The sequence below is a fragment of the Daphnia pulicaria genome, chromosome 8, assembly GCF_021234035.1.
Source record: "Daphnia pulicaria isolate SC F1-1A chromosome 8, SC_F0-13Bv2, whole genome shotgun sequence".
In the NCBI taxonomy this organism is placed as follows: Eukaryota; Metazoa; Arthropoda; class Branchiopoda; order Diplostraca; family Daphniidae; genus Daphnia; species Daphnia pulicaria.
The window spans coordinates 12790459-12813212 of record NC_060920.1 but is presented as its reverse complement, the minus strand read 5'-3'; the positions used below and the strand labels follow the sequence as shown (position 1 = coordinate 12813212).

At 37.6% G+C, this 22754-nt stretch overlaps 3 protein-coding genes and 3 long non-coding RNA genes across 11 annotated transcripts; 3 read left to right on the top strand and 3 right to left on the bottom strand.

Moving 5' to 3' along the window:
* The first annotated feature begins 1284 nt into the window (after positions 1–1284).
* LOC124310910 (lutropin-choriogonadotropic hormone receptor-like) lies at positions 1285–8823 on the top strand. 3 transcript variants are annotated; one of them, XM_046775065.1, is made up of 16 exons: positions 1285–1522; positions 2627–3019; positions 3459–3533; positions 3613–3687; positions 3830–3907; positions 4417–4491; positions 4985–5050; positions 5144–5212; positions 5436–5628; positions 6458–6550; positions 6644–6903; positions 6992–7248; positions 7355–7469; positions 7542–7649; positions 7730–8279; positions 8352–8823. In XM_046775065.1, the coding sequence occupies exons 2-16, from the start codon at positions 2643–2645 to the stop codon at positions 8787–8789; spliced, it is 2829 nt and encodes a 942-aa protein (XP_046631021.1). In that variant the 5' UTR covers positions 1285–1522; positions 2627–2642; the 3' UTR covers positions 8790–8823. The 3 variants fall into 3 exon arrangements, with proteins under 3 accessions (XP_046631021.1, XP_046631019.1, XP_046631020.1); XM_046775063.1 differs by having other exon boundaries at positions 7349–7469; XM_046775064.1 differs by lacking the exon at positions 1285–1522 and having other exon boundaries at positions 2568–3019; positions 7349–7469.
* A 123-nt stretch (positions 8824–8946) lies between these two features.
* On the top strand, positions 8947–11324 carry LOC124311089. Of its 3 annotated transcripts, none has more exons than XM_046775383.1 (4): positions 8947–9140; positions 9213–9393; positions 9478–10328; positions 10400–11324. In XM_046775383.1, exons 3-4 carry the CDS (start codon positions 9487–9489, stop codon positions 11244–11246), a joined length of 1689 nt encoding a protein of 562 aa, XP_046631339.1. In that variant the 5' UTR covers positions 8947–9140; positions 9213–9393; positions 9478–9486; the 3' UTR covers positions 11247–11324. The 3 variants fall into 3 exon arrangements, with proteins under 3 accessions (XP_046631339.1, XP_046631340.1, XP_046631338.1); XM_046775384.1 differs by having other exon boundaries at positions 9210–9393; XM_046775382.1 differs by having other exon boundaries at positions 8947–9393.
* A 4330-nt stretch (positions 11325–15654) lies between these two features.
* LOC124311747 lies at positions 15655–16238 on the bottom strand. The gene is made up of 3 exons (XR_006910198.1): positions 16204–16238; positions 15857–16027; positions 15655–15781 (listed from the first exon to the last, which is right to left on the bottom strand). It is a non-coding gene; the product is annotated as an uncharacterized LOC124311747 (long non-coding RNA).
* Positions 16239–17285: 1047 nt separating this feature from the next.
* LOC124311686 lies at positions 17286–18554 on the top strand. The gene is made up of 5 exons (XR_006910130.1): positions 17286–17418; positions 17557–17614; positions 17681–17798; positions 18015–18171; positions 18242–18554. It is a non-coding gene; the product is annotated as an uncharacterized LOC124311686 (long non-coding RNA).
* A 268-nt stretch (positions 18555–18822) lies between these two features.
* LOC124311567 lies at positions 18823–21210 on the bottom strand. 2 transcript variants are annotated; one of them, XR_006909891.1, is made up of 7 exons: positions 21087–21210; positions 20666–20867; positions 20138–20332; positions 19910–19960; positions 19712–19835; positions 19299–19396; positions 18823–19186 (listed from the first exon to the last, which is right to left on the bottom strand). It is a non-coding gene; the product is annotated as an uncharacterized LOC124311567 (long non-coding RNA). The 2 variants fall into 2 exon arrangements; XR_006909892.1 differs by having other exon boundaries at positions 20138–20326.
* Positions 21211–21603: 393 nt separating this feature from the next.
* LOC124311489 lies at positions 21604–22725 on the bottom strand. The gene is made up of 3 exons (XM_046776012.1): positions 22231–22725; positions 21994–22164; positions 21604–21928 (listed from the first exon to the last, which is right to left on the bottom strand). The coding sequence occupies exons 1-3, from the start codon at positions 22277–22279 to the stop codon at positions 21714–21716; spliced, it is 435 nt and encodes a 144-aa protein (XP_046631968.1). The 5' UTR covers positions 22280–22725; the 3' UTR covers positions 21604–21713.
* Between the last annotated feature and the right edge of the window lie 29 nt (positions 22726–22754).

Below are 22754 nucleotides of genomic sequence, written 5' to 3'. Positions count from 1 at the left end.
GAAAACGTAAATTATTCATTGGAAAGCGCAACAGAGCTGCTGCCGCTACTGCGGCAATTACCATATTGAGAATTCAATTTTGTAGAGGGCAAACAGTATATATACTACGGACGACTAGCAGTTGAGTTTGATGGCGAAAAATTCTTTCAACATTTCTCTCCCTTGTAGCGAGATTCATTTTTTAAAAAGTTTTCTTTATTCTCTTTATATTTTTGTCTTGTTTTATATGCGATATACATTAGGCGGAGCGCTATTAACTTGAGTAGTATAAGCGATCTTGAAGTATGATACACACTCCAAGGTTAGATAATCAAGTTAGTAGTGGCCGAGCACTCAGCTCATTTAGAACAAAAAAGCAAAAAATGGAAAACATGGTTTTTACTTTCATGCGCCCGAACGGATCTTTATGTTGAAAAATTGAACAATTACCAGGACCTTGCAATTCCACATAGACCCTCTTCTTCTTTTCCCCATTACTAAAGCGCGCCGGTTTCCTCGGGGGACTGTTATACCTGATTTAATTCAGCTCAGTGCGCTCTCGCCCTGTGCCGAAATACAAAATCAAAAATCGATTCGACAACACAACTCTGCACTATATACATTAGCCGACATTGTCGATGGTAGCCGACATTATCATCATCGTGCATATAGGGTATTTTACGCTGCTGCTGCCGTTGTTTTACACTCTTCTTTATCATGTGCTGCTTTATTAACCCTGTGCAGAATCATTTCTAAAATATGGGGATCGGAATAATTTCAGCTTGAACATCTTTCCAGTCACCTTGATCATTTTTAAGTTATGCCGGATTCGTTTCATTATATAATAAAAGTTAAAGAGTTTTTATTAGGCCAAATCTGTTTTTATTACGTTAACGCGATTAATGTACAGGGTTGCTGCATAAATTTGATTACAAGAGATTTATTATATCATCTTACCCTGCATTCATCTTCCGTGATTACGTAGGTTGGACTGCTGTGTAGGTAACTTTTCTTGCAAACAAAGAAAATGTTATCGAAATAGTTAGGTATAATTGCCAAAGGTCACTGGGAACGTTGGTGCTGGCCAAAATAAAAAAAAGCTTTCTTCGGATTTTCCTGGAAGTTATTTTATTCAGCAGCAGAGAGTTTTTGATTCGCCTGAGATCTGTATACTATGCAGCACTATGAAGTTGATGTACGACTGCGTGCGGGTGCGACTGTATACATACATACAAGTCGGGGGGTTTTTCGAACACAGCACAGTCAAAGAGAAAAGCGACGGCGCTAGTAAAGCGACGGCCCAGAATTGGATACGTACAAGTGCGCGGTGGTTCTATCCTATCAGCTTATATACTGCTGTCACTTATATATAGTCGCGTTTCCATATCTCATTTTCTAAAAAAACATAATTACAACAAGTGCTACTATTCAGTAAATTACATTGTACTACTTTACAACTATACGCACCATTCACGCCAATTATCTCCCGGAATTATTTTAATTCTTCAAGATTACGATAGACAACTTTACAAACATTATACAAGTACGCAACGCTTCAAACTATTACATTATAATTAGATTAAATATTGTAAGTAAAGCTGTGATGGTTTATGAATAAGCGGATGCTTTGACTAATTAAACTTGACCAAGCAATTTTTGTATCCCAAAACGACACGACCCAAAACGTCAGATATCACATCGATTTTTGCAAGGATTTTTGCGGTAATGTTTTTTGCCAGCAGTCGTTGTCTGGTTGTCTATTCCTTGTTTAAAAATCCATGAAAAATTGTAAGAGCTTCGGGCTTTCTATTTTATGAAGGTTTTATTATTTGATTCCATTATTGATAGCTACTACTGTTCCATATGTTCCATTCCAGCACGAAGGATACGTACTGCGCGACAACAATCAATCAGATCAATAATAATCCGGCAGCAACATCCCAGCGTAGTCCTATAAAGTACTAAGATGTCCCAGCCTACGGATTTTGACGTTCGCATTTTCTAAAGTTGCAGCTTTAGAACAGCAGTTGATCGGCTGCATAATGGATTGTGTGCCCAGTCTCCGAATCAATAAAGAAAGCCCCCAAAGTAACGACAGTGAATTTTTTGTTCCATTGATTTACCCCAAAGCAATTCGTGTCCCACAGCAACTCCTTAGTTCTTATATGCAGTGTGGCGTGTGCAAGTGCGTTAGTATATAACAAGGCCTTTTACAAACACTATAAGATTGATTTTATTTTAAGTTGGATTATACTATACCTACTTCATTTACCCTGTTGTCATGCCGAAAAAGTTGCTGGTGTAATTCTAATCATTCTAAAATTCCTCATCCATTAACCAAATTTTGTCGTGGACAAATCCGTCTAGATCCTATTTTGCTATACATTGCGAAGATGCGAATTGCTATACACCCCTATAGATTTTAGGCGATTTTATAGAATAAGTTAGCAAGTGAAGAAAGGGATTTTTAAATAGCCAAATACCAACGACACAATGACTTTAAATCGAATTAGATTACAATTTGGAACAATTTGGAATTTGCTTTTATTTTTCAGCCCACAATTTGAATATGATTGTATAAATGCTGTTTTATCCTGAACTTGAACGTATGTCAAAACGTGTGGCTTTTAACATTACAAATCAACAGATTATTTCGATCGTCAATGGCTGCATCGAATTTTCTTCATGTCGTATTATCGCTGTTGATGATCTTCAATGTCGCTGCTGCTGGTGCTGCTTGGAGTGACACCGAAAATGACATCGAATTGGCTTCGGAATATCCCAGCATCACGACAGAGCAGCAGTGGCAGCAGCAGTCTGCGGAAGACAGCAGCAGCAGCAGGCCGGGCGACATCACAGATGATGACGATGTCAATCTGACGTCCGGATCGACAATTCTGGAAGAAAAAGGCTCGGCACTTGCTTGCCGTTGTTGGGGCGCATCTGCCGACACTGGTTCATTGATACAAACCGAGTGCAAGTGTCACGGACAGCACGTCTTATCAGTTCCGCTCACTTTACCCGCAGACCTTCACCGCCTGTAAGTTTATATCAACGCAGCAGTGAACTAAATAGAAATTTATCATGGTTTGAACAGTTTTCCCTTGTCGGTATTATTATATCAAGTTTACACCTTTTCTTGCTAACTTGTATGTGACACGACGACCACACCTATAATCTAAGATTATATTACCCGTTTTATAAATTGAAATTGAAACCTTGCAGCTGACGTGTGTCGCATTTTCGACAAACTTTTTAAAAATGAAAGTAGTTGGCGTTAATGCATTAACGTCACAAACATTTCACTGCGCTGACTGAGAAAGTTTCACAATCGATTTTCTGTATATTTCAAATTTTTTTAGATTTTCAAAGGTCGATCAAATGTCAGTTATTTATATACATTGTTGATGTAGCAGAGAATTATTAAAGCTGCAGCAACAAAAAATAAAAGTCAACAATTGCCATTTCGCATATTGCAGGACGCTTTACGACTGCGGGTTGGAGAAGATGGGACACGGCGATCTTCAGAACTACGCCAATACACTCACAGATTTGTAATAAAGCTGGCCTACTCAGTTACATCACAATTGCAACAACCTACATTCTATTTTTTCTCGTTTCTCGTGCGCAAAGTGTTTTAGATAAAGCTAGTCGCTTGATCAACATTGAGGAGGGTGCTTTTCATGGGCTTATTCGACTCCAACGCATGTAAGTAATAAGCTTATTATAGAGCCTTATTGTTGAATTGATTCCATCAAGTAAAAAGTGAAACGTTTCTTTACAACAACAACAAATACCGTGCCTATAATAGAATCACTAGTTTAGCGTTTTCTTAATGCTTTATGCGCAGATATATCCGTCGCGCTCCACTGCTGACAAGCTTACCCGACGGTTTATTTCGCCTTTCGCTTCCAAGCCTTCATATTCTGTAAGTATCAGACTTCAAGCTTTGCAACCCCGTCTGCGCTTTTTAAATCAATGGCGAAGTTTGCTTTTCATTCAAGAATTGTTTGATTAAAAAAGGAAAAAAATCTGAGCCCCCTACTAACCCATTTATGGTATACAAAATCAATCAATTGTGATATAAAAATATTAAAAAAAGAATAAAAGTACGCTTTCGGGCCGAATCCCCATATTATTATTATAATTAGAGAGTTACTGAACAATGAAGACTAGTCAAAGTTTGCGCTTCCAAAGTTATTGTGCAGGCAAAAGATCGAGGGGGAAAACTTTGACGCAGCGGGGAAAAGTTAAATGCCACGAGTCTTCAATGTAAAGCGTTCTCTTTGTATATACGAACACTTCTTTTCAGTCAAATTTAAGTGCTGAATTTCATTCGAGTTCAGTTTTTTTAAATGTTGTAAAAATTGAAACAATAACTATACAACTGCAACATATACCAATCTAACAATACAAATATTTTTCTTATATGAACAGATTGATTAAGCAAACGAGTCTTCGATATTTTCCCGACTTGTCTGGTCTTGAGACATTCAACATTCTACATACGGTGTAAGTCATGTTTAAAATTCATTTCAATCATATTATATTACCTAATTTTTTCACCGATTGAACGCGAAATGAAAATTCCACAAATTTAATATATATCAGTTTTAGAAGTTTATGAAGTGTAAGCATTATTAAGATGTCCCGTTGTAATTAATCTAAATGTAAGTTTTGAGCATTTCCCATTTATTTTTATTTTCTGGAGTTTTCGGTAATATCAAGAAAAGTTTAGTTTTCTACTTCCACTGATAAAATTTTCGTTCCCATTTCAATTAAGCTTGGATCAAACTTTGTAATTTGTTGATAAGAGGACGAATGCAAACTTATTAAAGCTTTTTTTAATCAATCGAAATTATTCATAGTTTCATGCATATTTGATTTTATTTAAAGACGAATTCGTCTTTAAATAAATATTTTTTTAAATGTTCTCCAATTTTTCAATTACTGCGTGAATTGGGAGTATATTTTCCTAATTTATAAAAGAGTTCACTTTCCACAGAGATTTGGAAGACAATCAGCTTGAAACGATCCCCTCTAACAGCGTCCGTCTTCGCGTGGACGATTTGTAAACGCTTCATCTTAATCTTTGTTCAATTTATACGAGTTAAATTATATTTTTCTAAAATACTAATCACTACTAAAAATTACCAACCCGCAGTTTAGTCTGTTCAAATGCCCTGCAGTCCATCGATGCATTCGCCTTCAATGGATCTCAAATAGCCACCCTGTAAGTTTGACTGGAATATATTTTATTATTTAAGCGATCTTTATAGTAAAATTTTAACCATCATTCTTTAGCAGAATTCTTTTTTTCTATCTATTTATTATCTTGTTAATCGTCTTGGCGGCCTAGCTATCCATGATGGGCCTCCGTCTGTTTTATACACGTCCGGCATACTATGTTCTCTCTTATAATACTTAATATCGGCATGTTCTCTCTCTCTCTATAGGAGATTCAGAGGAAATCAACGTCTCTCCGATATACATCCGGACGCTTTCATGGGTTTGGCAAGTCTACGGCGATTAGATCTCTCTCAAACTGCAATCACTAATCTGCCCGTTCGCGGACTCTCAGAGTTGGAAACCCTCGAATTAATTGAGACGAGAACGCTCAAGGAAATACCATCTGTCTACAATTATAAGGTAAATAAATCTCTCCATCAATTCCCAACTATTCGGGTGTATATACTTCTGCTGCACAGATCCAGAGATGAAGACAGATCAATTTTGCTTTTATAAACTTGAATCGTATAATAAGAATACGTATAAGAGTACTATAAGGCCCTGCAACCGTTACCCATGCATCGATTCACTCGGTATAATATTCTATAGAGGAATTTCGTTCCGATCGATATAAGACGAAATTCTTCTTCCCGCAGTATGTAATATAACAAAAATATGTAGTGAACCGTAAAAGTGACAGGGCTTTCTGTTTACCAGCAAGCAAAGGTAAATATCGCGTTCGTGCCAGGAGATCAAAGGAGCGAAAACATAGGTTGATATAGCGATCGGCTTATATTTTCCAGTTACACGCCTTGTCGTGTATGATGATATCTACGAAGACAAAGTTTTAAAAAAAGAAACATCATTTTTAAGTAGTTTTTTTTTAACGATCCATTTGATGTTTACCCACATAGCTCAGCTCTTTTGACATGCAAATATTTTCCTCGCAAAAATCAATACATCGAACAGCAATAAACCTTTTCCTAAAGGATTCCGAGGTTCGTGATAGCTTGTAGAAACGCAAATAAGCAGCCCGACGAACGTCAGAGATTTCTATTGCCAAGAATATTTAGCCTTATAAAACTCAACGCAACCATCACTTTTTCGCAATCAAAATTCTTATTTGCTGCAGATTTTGAGTTGACAAAACGCGCTCGACGTACATTAAAACTGCACTGAGATCGAAAATAATGTCAACCATACTGATTCAAATTTCGCAATGATTTATTGATACGTGTTTATTTATCAGTCCTTGCAAGTCGCTCATCTAACTTATCCCTACCACTGCTGCGCCTTCGCTTTCCCAGCCGCTCACGATCCTCAAGAACATGCTCGACATCAGGTAAGAATATCTAAAATCAATTCAGTATACTACCGTTTGTATAATCCCAAAACTTAATCCCAATTACAATTTCTCTTTGAATACTAATCACAGCGCTTTATAACCGATATGCAAGCTAAATATTGTGATAATAAAGTACCGGAGAACGACAGCGTCTCACTCAGATTTGGTCAAGAGCACGAAACATTCGGTATCGATGTCAACGTCCAAAACCATCTAGATAACATTGAGGTCTTCCATTCGGATCCCTTCCAAACACCTTTAAATCGGGAACTACTTTTCCACGCGTTTTGTGGCAATTTAACATACGCACATCGCCAAGTCCGATGTACTCCACAACCGGATGCTTTCAAGTGAGTTAATATTAATTCTACAAGTGGTGTACAGTTGATAGACATTTAAATTTTATTTATGCACCGATACAATTCTTTTCCCCCTCAGTCCTTGTGAAGATATCCTTGGGACCAACTGGTTAAGGGTGGCAGCTTGGCTGGTATCTGTTGCATCGGTGGTCGGTAATTTAGCCGTGGTGCTCGTATTGGTTCAGTCATCGCGAGGCCCAATGGCTGTGTCCAAATTTCTGATGGTTAATTTGGCACTTGCCGATCTCTGCATGGGATTATACCTCTTCCTAATCGTTGGAATGGATGTTAACACGATTGGAGTCTACTTCAACTATGCCATAGATTGGCAAAATGGTGAGAATTGAAATCAAATGAACGTTTAATAGGCATATTAGTTGATTTCGTTTTATTATACTCCTAACTTACAGCCTTATGCCATTTAATTTTGGTGTAGGAATAGGTTGTCAAGTGGCTGGATTCCTGACTGTCTTTGCTACTGAATTGTCAGTGTTCACATTAGTAGTCATCACTAGTGAGCGGTGGTATACCATAACCTATGCAATAAATCTCACTAGGTCAGTATTTTCATTACGGTAATATTATGTAACAAACTTGAATAAATTTAATGAGCAAAATTTATACTTCAGGCGTCTACGATTATCGACCACAGCCAAGATAGTCGCAGTGGGATGGATTGGTTCTTTTACAATGGCTTCCTTACCACTTGTTGGTGTTTCAAGCTTTTCTACAACCAGGTATATTAAATACAACGACAATCAATTAAATAATGTTATACCCAATTTTAACAATACTTTTTTTTAAATTGCCGTTTTAGTATTTGTCTGCCGCTTGAGAATCACAACCTATCAGACACAATTTATCTTTTGATGTTGTTGATTTTGAACGGCATAGCCTTCTTGTTCATTTGTTTGTGCTACAGTCACATGTACAGGTCAATCAGAGGAAATCATCAGTCGTTAGCTTCACATTCTGACACTACAGTTGCCAAAAGAATGGCTTTGTTGGTCTTTACAAATTTCGCCTGTTGGACTCCGATTGCGTTTTTTGGACTGACTGCTGTTGCCGGCTATCCCCTTATAAGCGTCACTAATTCCAAAATTCTATTAGTTTTCTTTTACCCGCTCAACGCTTGTACCAATCCTTACCTGTACGCGCTAGTCACTCAGCAGTATCGCAGAGATTTGTTCATCCTACTCAGTCGCTATGGGTTTTGCACTGAGCGAGCGTCAAGATACAGAGCCACATTCTCATTCGGTCGCAGCAACAACAATCCTGTGCGAGCAGGATCGCAGCTCGAGTCGGTCATGCATGGTGGCCAGCTTGACTCACCTTATTCTGCAACCGCTCAACAAGAAAATCCTGATGTAAGTATATTGATAATATACCTCTAGCAGTTATGGGTTGCACGCATTTTAATTCAATTTTTAATTGTGCAGTCGATTAGGAAAAAATCCATTATAAGCAGTGGTTCGGTCAAACAGAAAGTAACGACACCGATGCACAAAATTTCCAACAGTGCTGAAAAGGAAGTCCGCCGTGTTTCGGTTATGGAGTTGATGCCACTCTCCACTCCTGTTGTGCGTCAACAAGAACAGATGCACGAAATTATCAAAGAAGATAACAACACTTTCTTAAAGCTCCCTGATACATCCCACAGTCGATTAAGTCTTATGCTAGAGATCACTGATGATACCCAGACTAGTAATAATGACAATGTTTTAGCTAATAGCAACGCCAGCGAGAGCAACATCGAAAAATGTTGCATAACACACGTTCGATCAACATCTGGTGGCGCTTCAATAGATTCTCCTCATCCCATCAAAAACTGCCAAATTCACTGCAATAAGGGCCATGATAAAATAGTAAACGGTTAAGGGCTTTCAAATCAATTTAAAAATAAATAAATAAACTGTCAAATGAATAAAAAAGTTTCATTTATTTTCTATTTTTTTCCAACAAGACTTGGTATTTTTCTCACTAGATGACTCTGATTCCGATTACTCCGAAAGTTAGCAGACTACGGTTACCGGCTCAAACGGGGATATGTTGATGTTATTTTCCTGTTCTTCCTGGTAAACAGAAAAAATCCTTGAAGAGTATATTGGTGGTAGTAAGTTATTTGTTGACATAGGAACTAGGAAGAACCTGATGTGTTCAAGGTCTTTCATTTTTATCTATACAGAGTGTTTTTTTCCAATAAGTAGGATGGACCCTAGGGTTATGAGGTTATTTTTCTTTTCGTGACCTCGACCTCGTTGTTATTTTGGTTATCTATAGTTTTCTTTCGTTGTCAGTAGGCTACTATCCTTTTGGTTAAAATGATTGTTCTTCAGTCCACAGCAGTATATATTTCGACATCCTAGAGGTTGACAGTTTATTTATACGAAAGAACACCAAGAAGCAATTACTGAACATTGCACCCTTATCTTTTCAAGTGAATACTTTTCCCTGAAAATTTCAGTAGAAAAAAAATCAATCGTAAGTTTATTCCCTTGTCCATTTAAAGCACAATCTTTACTAAGAATGAAATTGAAAACAGTTACGAAATTTTAGTCTGATTAGATAAAAGCCATGGCACTGCCGTCTGTAGTACCAGAAGACAACCAACAACCTTTTTTGGAGTTGCAATGGAAATTAAATAATGTGCCAATGGAGGCTGTCGTTCTATCGAATTTCGTTCAAATCCGGGGTCACAAATCAATTCGCTTGGGTATTCAAAATCTAGCAGACCAGCAGCGCTGTACTATTAATCTCTTTGCTCATCGGATTCGTGAGACTGGTATTGAATTGAAGTCAGCTGTTTGTCGCATCGATGGATTCGAATGGATCGAAATGACCCAGCATGGATGTCAATCAACCGTACTCTTCACGGCTATTCATACTAAAAACCTAATCAGCGATAGTCCCACGACGCTAATAATTTTCCGAGTTTTAGTTAATCCTTCTGTTAGTAATTACCGATTTATATTAAGAGATTCCACGTTAAAGAATCATCTGTGGTCAGCCGCAACTAAGGATGGCGGGAATACGGATATGGATTTTCGAGTTCAAAACAGCATTTTCCCCGCACACAAATCGCTCATCACTGCCCGGAATGCGGTTCTAGCAGCTGAACTCCAGCGGGCCGGTGATTTTACAGCAATCGAATCCTATACGACTCGCAGAACTCGAATCAATATTACTGATTTAAACCCGGAAACTTTCCAAGCGCTGCTCAAGTACATGTACACGGGCGAGTTCGAGTTCCCATTGATGAACGTTGAAGATTTTTGGAGAGGAGTGGCTACCTATGAGTTGACAACTCTAACAAGTTTGAGTGAGCTATCGTTCCAGGAATCTTTAAAACCGACTGACTTGATCGAACTGCTCGGATCGTTGGAAATGACGTGGAGAGAGAAACCGCTTCCAGTGAGGTACAATATAATAAAATCACTACTAATATTTATTCCATGCTACGTGAATTTGACATATTTGTGACATTTAGAAGCCCAGACTCTGCTGGGGACGCCACAATAAGCAACACCGGCTTCGTAGTGCGCATTACTGGCTCCCTATCAAACGACTCGGATTGGAACTTGAAATTTCAGAATGAAACTACATTTGGCTGGCGCCATTCTACTGGTCCCGCAACAAACGAAAATGATCAAACTTCTAACATTCACATTTATTTCTTCAGCAGTCTGAATTGCAACAGCGATTTGTTTGTTTACGATGTGATACTTCGAAATCAAAACAATGCAATAACCATGATTGAACCCCACAAGCAAGACGAAGACTGCACGGTGCAGATTTTCTATGCTAATTTGACCAATGTGACTCATGCAAATGCCAGTGACGAATCCATATATTTTGATGTATTCATCCGATCCAGTGTTGAAGCAGTCGCTGTCGAATTGGTCGACATCCAGCACAGTGAAGACCTATGGAAAGCAGCTCAGAAAGCCGATGGTACAGATGTTGAGTTTCGAGTAGGAGACGAAATTTTCTCAGCCCATCGATGGTTAGTGGCCTCACGTAGCTCGTCGTTTGCGGCTTTATTTAGTGACTTATTATTAAAAGAAGCGGCTGACTGTGACGTTAGTTTTTCTCCGGAAAAAGAAACAGACAACATGACCTCGACTAGAACAACAATCACAATTGAAAGTATGGAACCAGCAGTTTTCCGAGAGTTACTGAAGTACATGTACACAGGAACAATGGATGTTGCCGCTAGCAAGCTACTACTAATAGCTGCTGAAAAATATCAAATTGTAACCTTGGCAAAGATTTGTAGAGCTGCTGTTGGTGAAATTGACTATGAAAAGCTCTCGTTCAAATTGCTTTCGTACTAAATTTTTTATAAAATCTCGTATAATAATAATTTTGGTTTATGGGTTCTTTAGATTTAGTTGAGGCTATGGTAAAATAAACGCGATATCTATATCATGATATTCTCATATATATGATGTTTGAAAAAGATGTATATTGGTTATGAGCTCACGAGTATGCTCTAATAGTCTAGATGACGTAAAAAATGTGTCATCACAAGCAGACGAAATATTTGTTGTTAAAAAATCACGTGCATTGTGTGCCTATTTTTAAAGATGCTGGACATTTATTGGTCTTTAACTGAGTCATCAGGATAAAATGCTGAAATATAACTCCTAAAACTAGGCTAGGCCTTCTCGCCGCTTTTGAAAGAAAGCCGCTGAATTTTTTTTCTTTCAGAGGCACCTGGTAGATAACCTTTGTACTACTTCATCGAATCTCATTTTTGGTTCCGTCTGGCGTCTGCTTTCTTCACGCGTGGCTTTGACAGGCTTTAAAGTCTTCGCCTCTCCGGTCTCCGGTCTGGGTGTCATGAAGTGAAAAGATGGCTGTCTATGTGGATGTGTTACGTCGAAATTCTGATTTGGAAGAAATTGGAAGAAAATCGGCATTTCTGACTTCTGTCTTTGAAAAGGTAAATAGCTATATTGTTTATGTGATTTTTCATTTGATTATCAGTGATTTGTTTCATTGCTGTCTTTCAAACCGATAGTTCGGCGGTCCATGCTTCAATATGTCCGAGTCGAAACTGTACTGTCATGGTAGTGTGGTAAAGAAATATTGGGCTCCGAGTAACTCCAAGAAAACATCTGAACTGGTAAGTAAAAGTATTGATTGAGCGTAGCTTGGGAAGTCACATTGTCTTATGAAATTTTCAAATGAAAGTGACAAGTTGAACTTGATATAGGAAGAAAATAGTAATCTTGTTGCTGCACTTCTTGTAGAAATTCTTCTGATCTAACTAAAACAGAAATTTTCTCAATTTTTCAAATTGTTAATAAGCTTTGGAATATTATTTACAGAATTTTCTTTTCTTCATATTTGTTGTAAATTAAAGTTAAATTGGTTACTTTGGGTTTTGGCAGAACTAAGAAATCATGAAGAACTTTGATATATTTAGAAAAACATCATCATTCTGTCTTGATTTACATAATTTGTTTTACACGAAGAGTTATAATGGTTCAGTAATATTAATTTCACTTTATTCTACAGGACTTGGTGGTGGTGGCAATGGCTATGTGAGCATAGCACTAATTGTAATTGCGGCTGCCACTCCTAATGCCACCGTCCCAGTAATAATTGAAGAAAATCCTGTATAACAAGCATAACACCAATTTTACTGCCTGTTCCTCTGAGTTGGTACTTCTTGAGCAGTGATGGTGTAGTGAAACACTATGGCTGCCATTCTCTGCAGTTTCTGCCCATCTTCTGCCAGAAAAGAAGTGCTCAACAGACATGCGATGACAGATGGAGGTAGAGTTTTGTTGCTATATTAGTTAAAGGCTAAAACCTAATTGACATTAGTTTTTATATAGCTATTTTCAGCAAATAAATCAACAGTCATAAAGAGGTCCTAGTTATTCTTAGATATTATTGATCATGCCATCATTTATGTAAGTCGTATTTACATAAAATATTCAGAGAGAACTCATCTAAAAGTAATTTTAACCAGATTGCTGATTTTTATTTAGAATTTTGCTGTTAGACTGAATGAGAGGAATCTGGTCCCCACAATAAAAAAAGGCAAGAACGACATGTGTAACGTAAAGCTTCGGCCCACAGCACTACATGGGCTGCGATTGTCCTGGAGATTGATGGCATGATTGCTGTCTGGACGTTGTGCCTTCGGAATCCAAAATTCTGAAACGATCTACCGAGTACACGTGCATCAAGTGTGGGCCTTCAACTACGCCAACACGAGGACGCTTATAACTACTCGAGCATCTATACAGCTGTTGCAATCTCATTGCAGTCCCTGTTGCAGATTCCTCGACGTTCCTTGAGCATGACGATGTAAAGCAAGTCACCGACTATGATCAGAACGTCAAGATCCCATGCTGGCAACATCATCAGGATTTCAAATTTCATTTCATATGATAATTGTAAAAGGTAATTATATATTTTTTAATTGTAACGTATGGCGTAGAGACGTCCAACAGAGAGCTAGTGTTGACGCTTTGATTTGAGTGATGATTTAGTGCTGACGCACGATTTGCTACGCTTATCAATACCAATAAATCTGTCGCTGGTCACTAGGTGACGGAGGGTTGTTGGTGACTGAAGAAATTCCGCCATTTTTTGGCTGCTACATGACGGTGTACTTTGACATGATCAAGAAGGGTTTTATAAGTGAGCTAGGCGAAGGTCGACATATTTAGGGGAGCCAAGTAAAACTATTTAGCAAAAATTCGAAAGCAAGTAAGTAAAGGGTTGATACTTAAAGAAAAACACCATTTTGCCAAGTAACATTAGTAAAATGGACTTTCTTTAGAGTCTGATGTTATGTCTTCTCCTGCAACCTCTACATATCACCCTATGAAGGGAATACCAGCATATCGAATGTTCACTGAATCTACAGATTGATTTAAGACATGGTTACTTTGTTACTTTCCTCATCTACTTTGGACATGTGGTTTACTGGTTTTAACTGTGATCAGGAGTAATTGAGTTTTTTTTTTCTATTAACAGGCTGGTGAAGTCTTAGCTTCTTCATTGCGTAGAGCTTGGGTGAGATGTGAGAACGGGTCGTGTTTCATCATTATCAAGCAAGTAAAATAGATAGCCGCAAGGCATAGAGGTTAGAATGCGAAAACAAGTGTGTAAAAGGAGAGAGAAAAGGTGGTAGAAATCCTGTGAGTATCTCCAACATGGCAACTACCAGTTAGCAATTATGGGCAAATATTCTTTCTTTTTGGATTTATTTAAGTATCAATCCCATATTTCTCTTTCAGTTAGTAGCTAGTTATTATTTATTATTAATGTGGAAATTAATTTCTCACCATAGCGTTAACCATAGCGTCGTGCTGGTGTTGGATGTTGTATCGTTGATGGCTGAGTCGACCACGAGTGTACCGATGTCTCCTGGGTTTGGTGGATACAAAGCATCAGCTGCGAAAGAATACTACACCACGTCGCCGCCTTTCTACACAACAATGTCAACATACGCAACACCCACTTACTAAACAGAGGCCCCCAAATTACTACACCACCTAGGCTCCAGAGTATTGCAAGAAGTATTACTCTGCCCCGAGTTCCATCACCAAAGCGCTCGAGTACTACAATTAGGTTGGGTTGACCACTGCTGTTCCGATGTCTTCTTGGTATGACGGATACTAAACCGCAACGCCGCCGCCTTACTACTCAAAAGCAACTTACGCAACGACTAGTTACTACGCCGAGGCCCTTAAGTACTACACCACTAAGGCACTGGAGTATTGTACCACAACTTGCGCTGCTCCCAGCTACTACACCGACGCCCCAAAGTATCACTCTGCCCCGACCCGACCTACACCACCAAGACCGAGTACTACACGACTACGTATGCTGCCCCATCCTACTACACCGAGGCTCCCAAGTACTACTCTGTCCTCAGCTACTTACTACACCGATGTCTAAAGTAGAACTACTCTGTTCCCAGCTACTACAACGAGGCTCCATCTGATTACTAAACCGAAACGGTTGAAAACTACACCAAAGCGCCCAAGAACTACTCTGCCCCCATCTACACATCCACAACTTAGTTGGTCAAGTATTACGCAGCCCTAACTTACTACACAGAAGCTGCCTTTCCGTACTACGATGAACAGAAATACTACACTGATTCTCCAGTTTGCTACACCGCTACCTATGCAACACTTAGCTACAATACCGAAGCTCCCAAGTACTACACCGAAGAAGCCGCATATCACACAAGTCAACCACGTCCGCCGCCCCGGTTTACTTCACCGAGGAACTCAAGTATTACTCTGCTCCAAGCTACTATCAAACTAAGGCTCATAAGTACTTCACCAGCATCCTGATTATTACATCACTACTTACGCTGCTCCGACCTATTCACCGAAGTTCCAAAATATTCGTATGCCCCGAGTAACTACACTACTAGATCACCAATAAACTACAACACAACCTTTCTTCTTCGGTAATTTTTTTATTTCATCCAGCATTTCCATTGATGCTAAAGATAATTAATGATTTCACTTCATTTTGATTATAGTTTACTGTTCCGATTGTTGCTGTCCAATGAGGTTTGATACTGCAGCATATGCTGGTGAAACGTTTATGTGCATCAAATTTAATTTTGGCTGTTACTTGATGCTGGTATTGTGTTTTGAAAGTTGCAATTTGTATTTTGTTCAATTGGCATTTTTTCTATTTGCCAACAGTAGCAATAATACATGCCACAGTAATAATTTCTTAACAACAACAGACAAAAGAAGTACCTTGCAAATACAGACCTTTTATTTTAGGAAGACATATCTTGCATTATTGGATTGTCCCGTTTGATCTCTGTTTTCACAAGCCCTAAGTCTGCACTCAGATCAACTTCAGCTGAAATCTCCTGAAAACATTGAGCAAAGAATGCAATAAGAATCATTTGCTAAATTTTTTGTTGTATAAAACCGGTTAAACTTACCTCGAAATCCTAATCTGAATTTGTTTTTATTTTTTAAAGTAGCTTATGTGTACTGTGTAACTTAGGAGCAGACAAAGTTTCCCCAAAGGAATCTATTTAGTAGGGCTTTTAACCCAGACAACCTGTCACATTCCAATGCTGCTCTCCAATTATCAATGGCCATATCGTAACCTACAGAAAAAAGAAAGATTTATCACAAGTAGGCAAAGTGCAGAATTACAGGAATAAAGATAAAAGGGAGACTTAATTGGATGCCCAGTTTCTAGAGTGAGAATCGAATGAGTCAGGAACATGATGTTGTCATAGTGTGGAAAGGATTTTTCATCTTGACCATCATTAGTGATTACATTGGCTGTTGCCTTGTAGTATGTAGCCTAGTTGAATGTAGCCTGACAATTAAAAGAAAAACATTATTTAAATAACTGGCAGGTTTACTTACATAGGGTGTTTTTCCTTTCAGCAATCCACTGTCCAAGCACTGTTGCCCAGATGCTGAAACGACAGGATCACTAGCAGACAAGGCATATGAACCAATATTACTGCCATGTCTTCGGTGTAGAAGCGGGTAGAAGTTGGACTGGTGAATTTGTGTGGTTGAAGTGTGTAGAAGTTGAACTGGCGTCCATCATCACCTAATCACCTTGGGATTTCGTCTGTTGTGATGCTGTGTGGTGGCTTGTTGATGAAATTATGCAAGGAGAACGTTACGTGAGTATCAAAGTTTTCTTTTACCTTTGTTTGTCAGTTCTTTAAATTGAGTGTCACCGAGCTGAAGCGGACATTTTATGTTACTTTTAAACGTTTCTTCTTATTGGCGCTAGACGGCATAACCATTAACCTTTGATCATTTTTTACCTGTCAGAATCAGTTAGTTACGTTTACTTTGCACATCTCTGTAGAGATTTCTCAATGCTACTTTTAAAAAATTTTGGGTGATAACTGTCAGTTTCTGTTTCAGCAACAAAGCTCACTTGTTAGATTTTTAATTATGAGTATTTTTTTTCTACTTCCGGTTTTCTTATTTCAGTCAGTAGTTCAGTAAATATTCATTCGACGTACAAAATAACCACATATTCGTGATCCTCGTCAAATTTGTGGTAAAGTTCATGTTTTGTTTTGTACGTTTTCGTACTTCCGGTTTTGAAAATTTTCCTGAACTATTGTTCAGGAAAATTCTCGATTTTGGCCAAAATCTGGATTTCGTTTAAAATACACTTAATCGACCCCAAATTTCACGTAGATCACGAATATTTGGTTTAATTGGTCGGCAGCTCAATGGTTGAGGCGCTATCGCTTACTTCCGGTATACTTCCGGAAAATTTGCATAAAACTAGAAAGTGAGCTTTGTTCTCTGCACAATTCTAAACACTCCTAGCCAGTTTCAGCAAACAGAAATGGTCTTTTTGATTACTTTTGTGACAATCTAAAGCCGGCCCTTAGATAGTGAGTTTTGGACGTGTCTAATAGATGGCGTGAAGGAATCTTGTGTTGTCAGATGTGGGCTTATGGCGGCTCGTTGTCTAAATCTATCTTCAGCTACAGCTAGTTTCTTCGAAAGTTAGGTTAATTAATTAATAGATAGATAGATTAATTCATAGATAACATAGGTTAATTCGAGTGATTTCGTGTGCAACTTGTCGGTGATGCGTTCTATTCCGTGTACATGTTGGATAACCTTAGTGTTTCTCATCAACTTACAGAAGGAACGTAGCCTACCGTTGACTATTTTGTTCAAAATGTGCCATCGAAATGACACAGGTAACTACCAACACTAGCTTTATTTACAGTATTGTTGAAACATATGTTCTTCTCATCTTTTATTAGGATTCATTATAATTATCTGCTGTAAAAACTGGACTTGCTAGATCACCAACCCCATCACAGACCAATCTCTCATTCCATCTTTTAGAGAACCTTGGCTAACTGTTTGGTGGTTTCAAGTGTAAGTTCACTTGTCATGTCACGGAACTTTCTTTGTTGCTGTCTAATATGTATTCAAAGTATTGATCTGCACTCACGTCTATCTAATGTTATAAGACAATTTCAACTGCAGTATACTGATTACTGTTTAATTATTCTTTTAGATCATAGTTGTCAAGCACATTGATGACACAAATAATTAACAAGGTGACTTAATTTTCTTGTTTTTTATTTACAGGTTTGAAACTATAGGAAATTTGCATGACAGACTTTAAGAAAAGTCATGTTGAAGAAAAAGGACTGACTGACGGTTAACAAAGTACGCTACCTTGTTTGGTATCCTGTTGGCTGCTTCCATTGAATCTCCTGTTTTACTTCCTTAAGCTTGATTTGAGGTATTGCTTTCTGTCGCTCAAATATTGTTGAAAATTATAGTCAAACAAAAAATGTTCATTCTGTCTACAGGGTAACTCCATTGCTTCTTATCATGGACTTCATCCATTGGTAATGCTGTAATTCAAGAGAATGCTGTCATTCAAGACTAATAAATTGTGTAATTGTTAGATAAAACAGCTAACCATTGGCCGTGTAATCACCCTGGCTGCAGTCAATTAAGGCAGTCTCCCCCTGTCTTGATTGACTGTATGTGCGAGTTTCAAAAGCAGTTTATCACCCAAATGAGACAAAAAGGAGTTTGTTAGGTTTGTTTTATTTGGGTATAAATAGCTTTAAAATTTGCACAGAACAACATTTGTCTTGTACCGGACGCTTTGCGAATTAAATTAAAAGAATTATGGCTTAAAAATGTAGTAATTAAATGAATTAACTTTAATTTAATTAAATTAACTTAAATAAATTAAGTATAAATACTTTAACTTAAATAAATTACGTGTAATTGTATTAACTTAATTGATAAATATTGGATTTAATTAAATTTTCTTGTATTTAATTGAGTAAATTATTTAATTAAATTGGTTGTTATTTATTTTGACATTTTACATGTAATTGTGAAAAATATATCAAATATAAATTTCCAACGCATTACGAAAAATTTCAACTTTCCTTTAATATTCCATTATTAAAGAAATATTTGATATACGTGGGTGAGGGAAATATAAGGAAGCACAACTGCTGTTTAAACCAACATCATTTCAGAACATGCCATAATGGATAACAAAATGGCTTATTTAGGTTACTACAATGTACAACCACATACTAAATAGATTCAACATTTTTATCAACCCGAATTGAACTTGCACAGTAATTTAAGAAATGAACAACAGCTACTCCAGGATAACCCCAACATCATAACTTCAGGATCAGCTACTTCGAAGACTCCGGAAGAATTCAGGAAAGCAACAGCTTGAACAGGAGTCGGACGGCAAAACTACTGCACATTAATGTCGATACCTATGAGAAAAAACAGGGTTATTTTATTAGATAGACACACATTAGAGAACACAACATTTCAATAAAAAACTAATCTCTTCCCAAGTCACAAATAATATCTCAGGCAAATTACCATTTATTTTCTTGCAGCTTTGCTTCAAGTCTTACTTCTCCACTTCTTGATAACAAAAACTGTATGCAGAAGATTGATGATGGCATCTTCACCAAGACCTGTTGAGAAAGAGAGAAGTCATTAATTAACATTTACACCTGAAAAAACATGTAATGGAATAAAGGAAAAGTCACGTCAAGTTTAAATTAAAAATTAAATCTGAGCAGCACATGTTTAAAATCACAAGAAAAAGTTGCATCAGAAGATTTGGAAAAGGGAATGTAATGTTCTAGTTAAATCAAAAAGATTACAATTCAGCAAAAGCTAGTTGAGCAAGCAAGTATCTTTTCAGAAAAACTCCATACCCACTATAATATTTAAATTAGACTTAAAGAAACTTCCCCTTTTACAACCCAATATCACCGTCAAATTACCATTTCAAGATGTCTTCATTGATGTTACATTTCAGAATAACACCAGCATTGTTGACTGCTTCAAAAGCTGCAGCTCAACTCGACTTGGACTCCCTTTCAGCAGCAGCGGCTGCAACAAAACCACCTACATGACAGCAATGAAGCTTAGACCTTGCCATTTTCCCAAATTCTTCAATAGATAAGAAAGGAATCTCTTACCTTAACATGAACTGCATACCACAGAGCAACAACATAATTGACAATGGAAACCTATAGAGCAAAAGAACATCAATGAACAGAACAACACTTTGAAATGTGAACAAAAATTCCAATGAAAAAATTTACAAAGCAAAACAAAAACTGCAAGTTTAACTTTAGCCAACACACATAAAATGAATTATTCAAACACTTAATAGTTAAGACAATGAAAATAACTCAAACCAATACCACAGACAGCATGCAGCACTTCCCCACACCAGCACATGGTCGTCATGCAACAGCTCACCACATCCTTCACCATCACCAGAGCTCGCTGCAACAAGTCTAAGAGGGCGGAGACCCTCTTATTAGAGAACCTGCATTAAACGGCAGCGACCACGTACACGTAACGTAATGAAAAGCTTGGACTTCACCAGGCTGTTACTAGAAAAATAAAAACTCAATTAACTTCAGAAACAAAGTCATAGAATTTTAATTTAGAAACAAAGTCTTCAGATTTCAAAATTAATCAACATTATTTTCTATTATTATTCCTAAGTACTTCTTAATGCGACGAAACGTGCAACATGAACCAAGAGACGACATTTTGGGGGAAGTGCACAGCAGACCTCATGACCGTAGAAATTAAACCATTAGATTAAAGAACTATTAGAAATTAGCCATGCAAGTACAAGTTAAAAACCATGATCCCCACAAGTTTACCACAAAAAATATTTACATTTAATAACCTTAAGGAATAAAGGCAGTGATTATTACCATTTTAAGACTAATAATGTCAAGAGAGAAACTTGCCTGAAATGGCCAAGCTAAACTTTCTCGGACAGCATCTCCATAGAAAAGGCAATGTGAGGGAAGTCTAGCAGTTAATCATCCATCTCGGGGCATCTCTCGACTTAATGACTGCAAAACCACTGCACACCAGACAACACCACTAAAAGCTCAAACTGAACAAGGAACCCTACAAAACAAGAAGAAATGAATAAACCAATGATTTTTTCAAATATTTAAAGAAAAACTGAGAACAAGAAAAAGTAGCACACATATGTAGACTTAAATTTAAGCAAAATTCTATGATTCATTATATACCAACAAAAACTTTTCACAAAAGCTGTCTTACATGGAAACCCGAAATAAGATGTTTGAATTCAATAACCTTAAAGAATAAAACAATAATTACCATTGACGAAATATGTCAGGAAAGAAAGCCGCCATGATCCAATGGCTAAGGTAATCTTCTCGGACAGCGTCTCCAAGAAAATGAAAAACAATTGTCCTATTAAATGTAGTTGTCGTCTGCTTATCTCGACAATTTGATGACCCCCCCCCTACTTCCTCTACCAACACACTAGGGCTGAATAGTTAAATCCCTAAACACACTGAATTATTTAGCCACCTAGTGACAGCCCTTAGCATCCACTCACGAATTATTCAGCATCTTTGTTAGTGTAATAACGTAACCCAACCAGGCCCCAATACCCTTCCTTGAGCCTTGAGCAAAATGCAAAAATCCGATCATACTGCAAATATGAGTTGTTCACATGGTCACTTCTGCAGATTGGCGTTAGTTTAGGTTTTCATTCCATTAAGACCATTCTGAGTTAAGGGAAAGCAGCGGATCAAGAAATTCAATTAGCCTACTCCCTAATTTATTCGAATTGGGCAAGGTTAAAATTTCGAGCGATATTTTTAATTCATTTGTTTATAGAAGGAATTTATTCATTTTTAAGGCCAGAAGCCTAAAGTTCCGTGAAAATCGAGATATCATAATATTGAAAAAGTTAATTCTACATATATTAGGTTTAGGCTATAGCAATAATTTATAAAAAAATGAAATCATGATAAACGTAAGGGCATACACGTAACTTTTCTGAGATTGCAACTGAGAACTGCTATTGCATTCATCCGCGTCACAGGAACACATAATCTGCCCAGCATCTTTATGCATTCCAATGTTTCGGCATGTGTTTATTGTAGTGTTAAGATATCCGCACTCTCGAACAATACGGTTCTCTACTTTTCCTAAGAAACAAACGCGTTTTGAATTCTACTGTAAATTACAATTTAATTTGCAATTAGTCACTCACCTTTGTTATCAGGAATCTGATGTACCATTTTACGGCAATAAGTATACCGATCTCCATCTGGTAGCTCAGAACAATTTTGAAGAAGCTGTGGAGAACTTTTTAGTCTGTCCGCCGAAGCGCAATCATCTCCACTTTTGAACGTATTACAAACGTAGCACTGCAAGGATAACACTGTAAAGTACAGCAGTACTGCGTTATTGCATTGGTTATAATTGTAAACGAGTCACAGCAACTTACCTTCAGAAATGGAAAGAACAGCAACAGCAAACCATAAAATTTTATCCATGATGAATTTTTTAATGAATAGGATTACGAGACTTGAATTAATACTACTTGAACTTCCAACAACCACTCAACCAATGCTGGTGGTATATTACTGAAACCACTCAACACGTTTCGCTAGAGCCCTTGGAAGTTTTTGTTTGCTTGACTGTTCCCTGCTACAGCTATTCCCTTTCGCTGTTGCTAACCCAAGTCTAGCCCCTCGCCGTCACCCTATAAAATGGTCGTAAACAAGAGTTGCCTCAGGGTCAACAACTCTCTAGAAAACGAAGAGCAGGATCTCGGAAAGGCTCATCTTACAATTATCGCTGAATCAGTAAACTTGGTGATATTCTCTGTGGACACTGCAGCTGAAAATCGTAGCCACAAAGGAAGCGCATAGAAATGTTAGCCCTTCTCTGATTATACAATTAACATACTAGCTGCTTAAAATGTATATGCTTATCTAGGGGCATAGCTAAAAACATATTACTGAAAAG